At 40.0% G+C, this 12,627-nt stretch overlaps 1 protein-coding gene across 1 annotated transcript in view; it reads right to left on the bottom strand.

Annotated features, from left to right (window-relative positions):
• Window positions 1-12,627, bottom strand: part of enpp2 (ectonucleotide pyrophosphatase/phosphodiesterase 2) — a 99,788-nt gene that overhangs the window by 9,616 nt on the left and 77,545 nt on the right. The window contains exons 23-24 of the mRNA XM_072571208.1: window positions 8,657-8,734; window positions 7,095-7,227 (exon numbers count right to left, since the gene is read on the bottom strand). Coding sequence (XP_072427309.1) covers window positions 7,095-7,227; window positions 8,657-8,734 — 211 coding nt within the window. The remainder of the gene's footprint in view (window positions 1-7,094; window positions 7,228-8,656; window positions 8,735-12,627) is intronic.

The raw sequence follows: 12,627 nt of genomic DNA, 5'->3' as shown, positions 1-12,627 counted from the left end.
ACATATTCATAAGTATTGGCCCAGTGAGCCCCCTGAGAAAAGCTCAACTCGATTTGTCAATTAAAAATATGGATATTTTCATCTCTTCTGGTCACAGATATTCAAAACTTTTTCTGGAGTGTTGAAGGAGCAAAACCATAAAAGTTTTCAAACTAAAAACTTTTCTATAGGTCTTTTCTATACCAATGCAAATTTTATCTAACTGTCTTTTCCCATAACCCTCTACCTTCTGCAACTTCCAAACGTTCTGCAAACCCGCAGTATGGGGTGTGTGACAGTCTCTTCTTCAACCACTTAAATGTTATTACTATGCTCAAATAAGACTGTGTACAAAAAAAGCTTTCTTAATTTCTCTCACATTTTCTTACTTTTAGTTTTAGTGATTCTCAGCATCACCTTCCCAACCAGCTTTTTAACCATTTACTCCAAAAAAGTCCTTTAAAATTTAATAATTTAGAGTACACCATTCTGTTGTTCTGCATCAATCCAAAATGGTTCTGGATGTGCAAGTGAAAAGCAGCAGCTTTGGTCTGTGTGCACTGAAGCCAAATAGTGCGAAATGACCCTCCAGGAGTCAACATCACTGAGTTTGCAACAGCTTTAGTATATCACGATGTCAATGCCACATCACAGTACAAACAGCCTCATGACATGCTTTGACTTTCTTTGATAATTTCAAAACTGGATTATAACATTTTAATAGTAGGAGAATGCACACTTTTTCAGCAAGCATGTATAAGGGTCCACTGTTGATGCATTACAATCAGGATTTACCAGCAAATACTAATGCCAGCTGCAATTTTCCAGCATTAGTTTGGAGTACTCCCTTTCCTTGAATACTGTTCTGTAAATATTTGACATAGGAACCTAGCAATAATGTCAGTGTTCAGAAGTTAAAGTTCCTTGGTTAATTTTAAGCTGGTAGCTAGCCCATATTTGCTTACATTAACATTGCAGAGTGGAACTTTCCAAGCCCACAAATGAACTCTCAAATGACAAGCAGCATCACGGAAATTTTAATACCTTTGAACAAAGTAACCCGTAGCTGCTTTTATACAAAAAAAAACTGATAATGAATTAACTCTGTAAATATATCGTGAGCATATCTTTTGAAGGTGCTGGATAACTTATGCTACAGTTTAAATGAGTAAGCATTTCAATTTTTGTTTATTATTTTAAAAAGTCAGTTTGTGCAGAGAAACATTAAGAGATTTATGGAAAATGTGCACAGACATTGTCATGAAAATGTACTTGGTGTCAAGTAATTATTTACTCATTGACTGGAAACATGAACTGAACCTTTAAAAACAGACTTTTTAAAAACAGAGACTAACATGATCAAATATGGCTGCCCCAAGTTGCATTACTGTACATTCTACGGCTTGTTTATGATCCAATAGGTAAAAGGGCATTTCTCTGTGCTATAGATCTCTATAACATGCTTGACACACCTTGGGGGGAGGTGAGATTTTAACCTGGATCCTATGGACCAGAGACAGGGACTCTACCACTGCACCACAAGATCCTATTCTGCATCCCACAGATAATCAACCTCTTCAGAGATGTTATTACACACCTTTGGAGCAGGTGAGACATAAACACAGGTTTCCTGGCTTAGGGGTAGTGACATAATTGTGTGTAAAGTGATTGCATAAATATGGGCAATCATTGAGGATGTGAGTTTTATAGAGTGTGACTAACTTGAAATTATGCTGTCACAAAGAATTGTAGATTTGAATTCTGATTAAATACAGTTATCTTTTGGAATGTAACAGCAGCAGGTCTGTTAAACCCACCAAACGTAAGGACATTGTGGGGAATATGAAGGACACACATCTACTGTTCCATTAGCAAGGTGATAATGTTCAATTATTGGAGACAAATCATTAAAGCCCAATCACTTGGACTCCTGGTTAAGACAGCTTTCAGGCATGATCTTTTGGAGTTGGAGTCAAGAGTGTGGTGCTGGAAAAGCACAGCCAGTCAGGCTGCATCCAAGGAGCAGGAGAATCAACGTTTCGGACATAAGCCCTTCATCAGGAATGAACAGCAGGGATGGGAGCAAGGACCTGGAGTGGGGCTGGAGTTCAAGGTGGGGCGGAGACAGTTGCCGTCCAAGTCCCCAAGGGCAAAATCTGCACCCACACCACTCCTCTTACCTCCATCCAAGGCCCCAAGGGGTCCTTCCACATCCGTCAGAAGTTCACCTGCACCTCTCCCAATGTCCTCTACTGTATTCGTTGCACCCAGTGTTGTCTCCTCAACATCGGGGAGACAGGACGCCTCCTTGCAGATCATTTCAAAGAACATCTCTGGGATACCTGCACCCACCAACCCCACCGCCCCATGACTGAACACTTCAACTCCCCCTCCCAGTCCGTCAAGGACATGCATGTCCTGGGCCTCCTCCACCGCCAACCCGTTACCACCCAACGCCTGGAGGAACACCTCATATTCCACCTTGGGAATCTGCAACCACATAGGATAGATATGGATTTGTTCGGCTTCCTCATTTCCCCTCCACCCACATTATCCCAAGCCTCCAACTCCACATTGCCCTCCAGACCCATCCATCACTAGCCCCTCTGAGCTATCACCTTCTCCCTCCCCTTCATCCACCTATCGCTTTCCCAGCTCCCACCCCCCAATCCCAGCTCCCTTCCATTTATCTCTCAGCCCCAACCCACAAGCCTCATTCTGATGAAGGGCTTATGCCCGAAAACTTGATTCTCCTGCTCCTCGGATGCTGCCTGACCGGCTGTGCTTTTCCAGCACCACACTCTCGACTCTGATCTCCAGCATCTGCAGTCCTCACTCTCTCTATTGGAGTTACCCTTGGAATATACAGACAATAAACCTAACTGTATCCCTTAGGAAGTTGAAGAGGGAAGGACAAATGAAAAGCCAACCTTTTCTATGCTTCAAGAACCAGTCTTCTCTGCAAAATTGAGGACAAGCAGAAGAGGTGCTGACTGAGGTGACACAAGCACTTCCTGCCTCTCTCTCCAACCAACCCAGTAACCTTCAAGCCTTATTTGCTGACTGTAACCATCCAAGGACACTCTGTTGCACACAGCAACGTCTTAGAAGAGTTCAATCCATCATTGCTGTTTCTAGAAGAACATTCAAAGTGGCCCCTGCTTCTTTACATCACCTGCATCTGCACCAAAGAAGTCATATTATTTATGTATTCAGCCAGAGACAGTGTGTGTGCATGTGTATGAGCCTGCATGTGTGTGTGTGTCCTTCCAGTAAGCAGGAAACTCAGACAAACCTGTCTAATTGGTTCTATTATGGCCACATTGTATAAACAGTAAGGAACTCATCAAATTGGCAGGTATATTCATTTCAGAATTAAAAAACAAACCTGTCCCAAAAGAAAAAAAAAAGAGCTATTTCACCCTCCCTTATCTGACTGTAACACCATATCTTTTAACTATTAGATTGGCAGAAACATTTCCTATTCTCTCTGGAGCAACAGATTTTCGAAAGGTTCTTAGCTCACTTGCTATGATACTAAAGTAATGATTGGTGTTACATCAATAAATATAATCAGGACTAATCCTAACCCTTACTACGTAATGATGGGGAGGCAATGACTTAGTGATATTATCACTGGACTGTTAATTCAGAGACCTAGGTAATATTCTGAGAAGCTGAGTTAGAATCCTGGCAGATTGTGGAATTTGAATTCAATGTAAATCTGGAATTCAGAGTCTAATGATGACCACAAATCCATTGTCAATTGTTGGAAAAATCCATCTGGTTCACTAATGCCCTTTGGAGAAGGAAACTGCCATCCTTACCTGGTCTGGCCTACATGTGACTCCAGACCTGCAACAATATGGTCCTCTGGGTAAATTAGGGATGGGCAATCAATGCAGGTCTAGCCAGTGACACCTTCATCCCATGAATTAATTTTTAAAATAATCCTACACTGCAAAAATGAACTCCAGAAAGATCTGAAGTGTCCTCCTCTTGCCTTTTCTTCCCTGGTTCTGCTTTACCATACCTTTTCTCCTCTTTTTTTTAAATTCACACATACACTATTCTATAGCTTTTGAGACTGTTTGTACTTTTCAAAACTTCGTAAGATCTCTAATCTACATATTTTCTTTTGTTTCTCAGGCTTTTGTTGACTGGGCCCATTTAATAGCTACAATCTGTTTTATTTCTTTTGCAAAGACATGGTGTCATTAGCTACGTTAATAGAGTGTGGTGGATTAATGGACTGCATTTTACCTGCTCTTATGGGGTGGCCTGGAAACTGGGATGGACGTCAAATAATACAGAAGCACAGTCTACCTGCTGTCTTCCTGTCAGCATTCAAACATGCAATGGATGGGAAAGGTGGCAAACAGTCGTCCCACTCAGAGACCAATTAAGCCACTTGATGACCTTTTTGCACACATGTTATTTAACCAGCAACACAAGTGGAGACAGTGAAGTGTATTGTAGCAGACCACTACTCTCCCCCGGGGTGGAGGGGCTCTTCCCTTCTAGCATTCCTTCATCCACAGCAGAGAGCCAATGATCCACCACAGCAACGATGTCTCCCGCCTTAACAATCCATCCCTCCAATTCAGAGGGGACTGCCTGACTGGTCCCAGTACATCCTGACCTGGTCATAAGGGCTCATGTCTGTAGATCCATCTTCCTGCTCCACGTGCAGCCTCAGCTGTGGCCATCTCTCCTGCTGGCAGTGCCACAGCTGCTGAGCTGCCAGCTCTTGGCACACCCAAGCGGTAAACAATTAACTGGATGCCACTAAACTGAAGCAGCCTGAGGACCCGCTGGTTCCCAAAGTGAGTTCACCTTTCTCTTTTGTTGGGCTCCAGGAGTGGAAGCCCTGTCAGCAGCACCACCACATCAAACCCATCCTGCCAGAAGGTCCACAGCAAAGAACTTCATCATCTAAAACGGACACATTCCTTTAAAAGCTGGTGATAAAATGTGTCCCCAGTTGTACTAACATTTACATCCTTGCAATTTTGTGTAGCTACTTGTTTCCTTCTTGTCATTGCCCATTTGCCTCCGTCAATCTTTAGTTGCTCCTTTCTTCCTCCACATGTGCATGTTATCTTCATCATTTCAACCTACACTCAACTATAAGGGCATCACACATTTCACTTCTTGGCCAGACTGTTATGGTTCGTGACATGAAAAGGTTTTTGCTTTTCAGTTCGGCGATAGCATGTTTCCTATTGCATTATTTGTTTATCTTGCACCTTTTGTCAATCAGGATTGCACACTTTGACAGTGAGGTGAAAGTGGCAGCTTCAGAATCTAATTGAGTATGGCATTAAGGGGCTCTGGGTAAGTTGAAATCATTAGGAATTGGGGGATATTCTCCACTGGTTGGAATCTTATATAGCACAAAGGAAGATGGCTCTGTTCGGTGAAAATCAATAGTCTCAGTCTCAGGGAGAAGTCTAGGCCCAAATACTTTCAGCTGCTTTCATGTCATTCAATTTAACACAAAGTCAGAATTGGGATGTTTGTTAATGATTGTCCAATGCTCAGGATGATTTAATGCTCATCAGATATTGATACATTCTGTGCTGATATGTAGTAAGACCTGGACAACATTCAGATTTGAGCTGATTAGGAGAATGTTATATTCATAGAATCATGCACTGAAAACAAAATCATACCACACAAGTGCCAGGCAATGACCATCTCCAACAAAAGAGAGAATTCATCTACCTCCCTTTGATAGGAGTGGCATTATCATTACTGAATTCCCCATCATCAACATTCTTGAGACTGCCATTGACCAGAAACCAAATTGGACTCTCCATGTAAATACAAGAGCAGGTCATAGACTGGGAATTCTGCAATGCTCATCACCACCTAAGTCTCCAAAGCTTGATGACCACCTACAAGACACAAGTCAGGAGTATAACAAAATGCTCTCCATGTGCCTGAAGGAATGCGGCTCCAGAACTTTCAAGAAATTGAAGACCATCCAGCTTTATTTGTACACCTTCCATTACCCTTTCCAATTACACACCTTCAGCAGGGTGCATCATTGACTGCAGCAACTCAGCAAGGCTTTTTTGAAGAACACTTTGTGAATGCATAACCTCCAACAACTATGAGGGCAGCACAAGTCTGGGAACACCAGCTCATGCAAGTTTCCTTCCAAGCCACATACTGTCCTGATATGAACTATATCACTATCCCTTCACTGTCACTGAGTTAATATCCCAGAACTTCCTTCTAACAGCACTGTGGACACTCCTACATCATATGAATAGCAGTGGTTCAGGTAGTTCACCACAATCTTCTCAAGGACAACTAGGATGGGCAATATATGGAGGCTGAGCCGGTTATACTCACAGCTCATGAATACGGAAAGAAAAATGGGCTCCTGCAGATTTTGTGTCAATAATCTTCAAAGCTGGAAAATCTAGCTTCACACAAACATCTTATGGGTGAAGAGATATTAGGAAATGCATGGGCTGATCTCACTCCAACAGTATTACATGGCTGGAATTGAAACAGACTACCGCATTTACAAAGGGAAATGGAGCTTTCTGTTGAAATAATGACACCAGAGTCGGGGCAACACCAAAGAGTGTTCCGGCAGTATGAACATATAGACTAAGACAAATGCATAGGAGAGGGTCTCAAACTTGTAAATGTAAAAATAGGAAAAGGTAAAGAATTTACCCTCGTTTCTTGACACATTTCAAGGAGCTTTGTAACTTATCTTCCTTAACTAATGAGTTGGAAATTGTTGGAGAGTTGTAGACTGCAGCGACACCACTTCTGGCATTACAATTATTAATAAGCACAAAGTTTCAAATATAATGGACATTACTTTTGATGAGCAGCTCTTTTGGCTTTGTTTCACTAAAAATGAAAGGCTGCATGAAAATATCACAAAATTAAAATCTGGTCCTGCAGATTTGCTCAGTTAAGTAAAACCAAGCATTTAGGCCGCGTTGAGCAGGGTCAGTGTAGTAAATCGAGATTGTATTAGTATCAGCAAATAGCTAACCTGAAGTCACCACAGAGTTAAACTTTGAAAGTACAAATAAAATGCACTGCCTTAAATTTAAACAAGACTAAAACTAGACTATGCTTACCTTTTTACTTTATCAAGCGTATCATAGAGACCATCATAGTCATAATCAAACACTGGACCACTAATGACATTAATTCCATTCCGCTCTGTGGCCAGTCTTTTCACCATTACTTTGTGAAAGTAGTTCCACACCCCTGCATAACAACAATCAGAACAAAGAACGAGGTGATGAAGACAGGACAATTGTTAATAAACTCAAAGCTTCAGATGTAATGAAAATTACTTGGCAATAAGGTGAGCATCACCTTAAAATGGCCACCTCACAAACACTTAAGAATGCTCAATATATATTAATGATATTAAATTGACTGTTTGGTTAAGCATTACAAATATAATTGAAAGACAGTATAGCGGCCTAGAAACACTTAGATTCATACATCATTAACTAACATTTCCATGCTATGGTGTTAGCAAAGCTAAAAACTACTTTACTCCGCTAGGGTGAGGACAGTTCAGGACAGGTCATACAGTTGGAATCACTGGCAAGTAGGGGATCATTAATAAGATCACAACCTTAAAGTAACCAGTCAGACACAAAAGTCATTCTGACTCCATCTAGTGCTCAAGCCAAGTTTTACTTCCTGAATAACGTAAAGGTGGAACTAAGAGCTGGTTTTAATGAAGCTGCTCTCAGAGGGATTCATAAATATCTGCTCACTTCAGTCTTCCAGCAATGGGAGGATATCCCTAAATTACAGGGTGGAAGGGGCTAACCACAGCATTTCCAGCCAACAATGGCAGGATGTCAACAATACTCATTACAGAGTCAGAGCTAATGGAAATAGATCCTTGTCCAACTCATACATGCCGACCAAGTATCCAAAATTAATCTTATCCAATTTGCCAGCGTTTGTCTCATATCCCTCTAAACCCTTCCTATCCATGTATTCATTCTGATGCTTTTTAAATGTTGTAATTGTACCAGGCTCTGGCAGCTCATTCCATACACACACCACCCTGTGCGTGAAAAAGTTGCCCCTTTAGGTCCCTTTTCTATCTTTCCCCTAAACCAATGCCCTCTAGCTTTGGACTCCCTACCCATTATCTCTCAGGCCATTGCAATTCAGTGCTGTCTCAGGGATTTAACAGGAGCCAAATGGCTTCCTAACTTTCTCAGAAGATCAACCTGTAAAGTGTGCGTGTCTCTATTCAGGTGACCCAGCATCAGGAAGAAGATAGGGGCATTGAGAACAAGCACCCTCCAATCCTCACATTTGACCTGCCTACTCCGAGCATTTCCTCTCCCTTGGCCACTGTCTTACCATCACTCGCCTTTGGCAGTGATTGCAGTGCTGCCATGGTGATTACACATAGCTGCCTGTCTCTGATTAACTGGCAGCTTCAGATACATGGGATTTCTGTCACTAGAGTCCTCACTTGCATGGAAAGTCCAGAGATGCCGGATTCTATTAAATATCACGCTGCTAGGTAATTGTCAGGGATTTCTGTCCAGTTGTCCAACCAGTGGAAAAGATAATTGTCAGCCTCACAAAATCCAGCTCCAAAGGTCAACTTAATTTATCATTTTTTTCCCCTTTTAGCTTTGCAAACATTAATACTCACTTTTAAATGCAGGATACATTGGAACAATATTTGAAGTTAGAAGGGCATCATATTTAGCATCAAGCGACGAACCAAGGGCTGTAAAATAAGAGACATTTCTAGTATAAAAAACATTATATCTGAAAACAAAGTATAAAAATTAGCAAATCAAAAAATCTGTGTATTTTGAAATACATCCTTTTGAAATACAAAAGAGAAGTTCCAAGAATGATTAGTGATTAGGGGTGGGGTAAGACGGAAATAATAATTAGGAGGAATTGTATAAATGAAATTTTCCAAAGTAATTTTCCAAATTGTTCAATGTCATTTATGAAGTGTCTACACGTTTCAACCAAATTCGTCCCTATTCTGACTAAAAAGACAAGCAGAGAGTCTGGTGCTGCAAAAGCACAGCAGGTGTTCATTCAGGAATGGATGAAGGGCTCTTGCCCGAAACATCGATTCTCCTGCTCCTCAGATGCTGCATGACCTGCTGTGCTTTTCCAGCACCACACTCTCGGTTCTGATCTCCAGCATCTGCAGTCTCACTTTCTCCTAAAAAGACAACCTATTAGAATTCAATCCTATTCTGATATTTGTATTAAACTCATCCCTTTTCAGTCTCAGTTTGATAAACCACTAAAAAGGAGGCAGAGTATTTTTTTTCTTCTGATTGGATCAGAAACCTCAGGTGTGAGCAATAATTGCAGAAATTAGATTATTTGATTATAAAAGAGGTGAATTAAGAGGATCTTTCAAAATTACATAATGTAGTGACCCATAAGGAGGTTTCCACCTGGAACACTATCATTTTTAAATGCTTTTAAATGCTCAACACTTATTGCCCATTCTTAGTTGTCTCGGAGAAGGTAATGGAGAGCTACCTAGTTTGTGCAGGGGCAGGTATACCACTATGCTGTTAAGAAAGGAATTCCAGAATTTCAACCTAATGACAGTGAAGAAACATCAATATGTTAGAATTTTGTGTGGCTTAGAGCAGAACTTGCAGGCAGTGGTGTTCTCTTGCATCTGTTGCTCTTGTCCTTCCCGGTGATAAAGAGTGCATCTTTGGGAGGTGCTGTTGAAAATGCCATGTTGGTGTTGCTGCAGTTCATCTTGTAGATGGTACACATTGCTGCCATTGTGTGGCAGTGATGGAGGAGGTGAATGTTTAAGGGACTGCATGGGATGCCAATCAATTAGGTTGCTTTGTCCTGTAATGCTACAGTACAAAGGTTAATTTAAGTATTAAAAATATCCTATTTTCTAATCTCATGTTCAAGTATTCCAATGCTCAAATGTTTTGGGTGTGGAAAGGTTATCGCTGATGCAAGATTATTCTGCTGAAAATTCAATTTTTGCTGCACAGATGCTGCTTGCCCTGTTGAATAGTTTCAGCATATCTTGTCTTTGTTTGAGATTTCCAGTGATTTGCAGGTATTTTTCACCACCTGCACTATAATGTGGCAGCAAAAATCATCTTTTATAGACCACACCAAATTATCATTCTAAAGATACAATCAGACAGGTTCCAACCCATCCAGTAAAGACAAAAATCTAGCCTATGTTCTCTCGATTTAAATTAGGAAGAGTGAGTTTGAAACTAACTGTTCTGGGTTAATGCCTCAATTCAAATATTGGGCAAAATAATAATTCAACACATTTTTAACACTTCCCCATCCTCAATCTTCTGCTATGCAACAAATACCTATACAAGCACACAAAGAAAGAATCTGTAGTCCGCTCCGCCCTTTCACCATTTAGTAAGATCATGGCTGATATGATTTTAACCTCAACTCTCTATTTCTGCATATGCCCATCATCCTTCATTCCCTATCTAACTATTGGGAGAATCAAGTGTTAAAACATTATCTATTTTATATGTTACTGCTAAGTTTTTGGTATTCTTCCTTCAGAAAGTATAGTGATATCATTGGAATTTTTAAATCTCTTTTATTACATTTAGATTTATCATTTAATTTTTATGACTATTAAAGTAAGAGATGTTGGCGCTTGCAATTTAACATTTATTCATTTGGAATGGTCACGTTAAGGCTAGGCAAAAGCTTCAATTGTCCTGTCAAAAAAAGTGCTGTAATTTTAACATCATAACAACATCTCCAACTATCCATTTAAATATCTTTCAGTTGGCCTTGGTATAAATGTTATTCACATGGAGACTAGACAATTTGTAACAAAACCACAATTAAAGTTTGGTAAACAAATGACAAAGCGATGGAATACTCTGGTTTTAGGATATGACAGTGAAATCAATTTGTCCACTTCAATTAGCTGAGATTCATACACTGCAATCACAAACCAAGAAACTAAGATGAGTCTCGGGAAAGTGTTTTTCGGAAAACAGTTCCAGTAAAAAAACTGGCTTCAGGGACATTCAGTATCAATTCTTCACCATATAGGAACTATCCTTGGCACATTTTGAAATGTTTGATAATGTATTATTTATTACGTGACCTTGCACTGGAATAGAAAGCAGATCTTGGATTAGTATTCACATCATATTTCAAGAGCTCTCATACCAAAATCCACATTCTGGAAATAAAAAAAAATTGAGTAGTAAAAAGCTCCACATATTTCCAGTCAGTTAACAACATGCAAACCTTTAATTTTAATGCAATGGTGCAAAGCAATGATGCTGTATGGTAATATTTGAAACGATATGAGGTCACCTCCAGTAAGTCTCAAGAGTCATACAGCCATAGTGGTTTACAGCTTGGAAACAGGCACTTCGGCCCAACTTGTCCACTCCACCCAATAATCACAATTAATCTAGTCCCATTCACATGCATTTGGTCCATATCCCTCTATACATATCTTAGCCATGTACCTGTCCAAATGTTTCTTCAGTGACAAAATTCTACATGTCTCCACCATATGGGAGATCTTAAAAAATTCCTTCTCAAAGCAGGGGTGGTGTGAACAGAACTTTGCACTTACCATTTTTAAAAAAGGAGTTTCAAAACGTCTTTCAAGAGCATTCCCACTTCACTGGATATCTAAATAATACATTACAACCCACAAAGCTCAATAAACAGAGAGCCCTTTTTAAATTACTTCTGCTGCTGGCACTATTGCACAGGATCACTCTTGTCTTCAGAAGCTGGTGGATAGTACTATAGTAGATCTTGTTTTGGAATTCAACAACCAAAAACATATATTAGGCAGTAATGGAACAAGCAATAACTCAGAAATACTATTTTTACAGCATTAAATTTTGTTAATTCTTCACAGAGAACAAGGAAAGAAATAATTTTCCATTAATGTAAAAAAAACTTTGTCATAATTCTTCAATTCCGTTTCCAACAGCTATGAAAATTGTCAGGTGCGCTTAAATTCTCTTCAGCCAATCCAGATCTCTCTCAATAATTTGGAACAAGCAGGCTGATAAATACCTTTGAAGTGCTGGTTGGACCTTCCACAATTTACATAACTTCGAACTTCAAAATAAACCTTGAATCAAACAAATAATTCTGAAACTTGTGTTTGAGCTGTGTAACCTGGATTTTTCCCTTTGCCAAAGCTCAATAATTAATCTTAGATGCAGCCACTAGTGTAATGAATGAAGCTGGAGCATCTTTCTATCGCTGAGTCACTTTAAACCCACTATGAAGATGGCAGAATCAATGAAGAAAATGCCAATTCAAATATTACAGATAGAAATATAATTTTCATCCCAGAAGTAAAATTACTGTTGGTTAATGAGATAGCCTTAAGCATTTATGACAAAATTATTGTTTATTAAAAAAGCTTCATTCAATGTATTTTGATTATCATTCAATAGTAATGGACCACAGAACTTACGCTACATCATGGTCGAAAATGGGCAGCTCTATTAGGGTCTGACTGCCACAAGATTGTCACAGGCAGCCAGTAACTAAGCCAGGACCCTGACATGCTTGGTGTGTAGGCGCAGGTGGGTACTGCAGATGCTGGGGGATTAGATTCAAGATGAGAGTGGTGCTGGAAAAGCA

The sequence above is a fragment of the Chiloscyllium punctatum genome, chromosome 5 (genome assembly GCF_047496795.1).
Source record: "Chiloscyllium punctatum isolate Juve2018m chromosome 5, sChiPun1.3, whole genome shotgun sequence".
Taxonomy (NCBI): Eukaryota; Metazoa; Chordata; class Chondrichthyes; order Orectolobiformes; family Hemiscylliidae; genus Chiloscyllium; species Chiloscyllium punctatum.
This window is presented reverse-complemented; position numbering and strand designations above follow the sequence as displayed.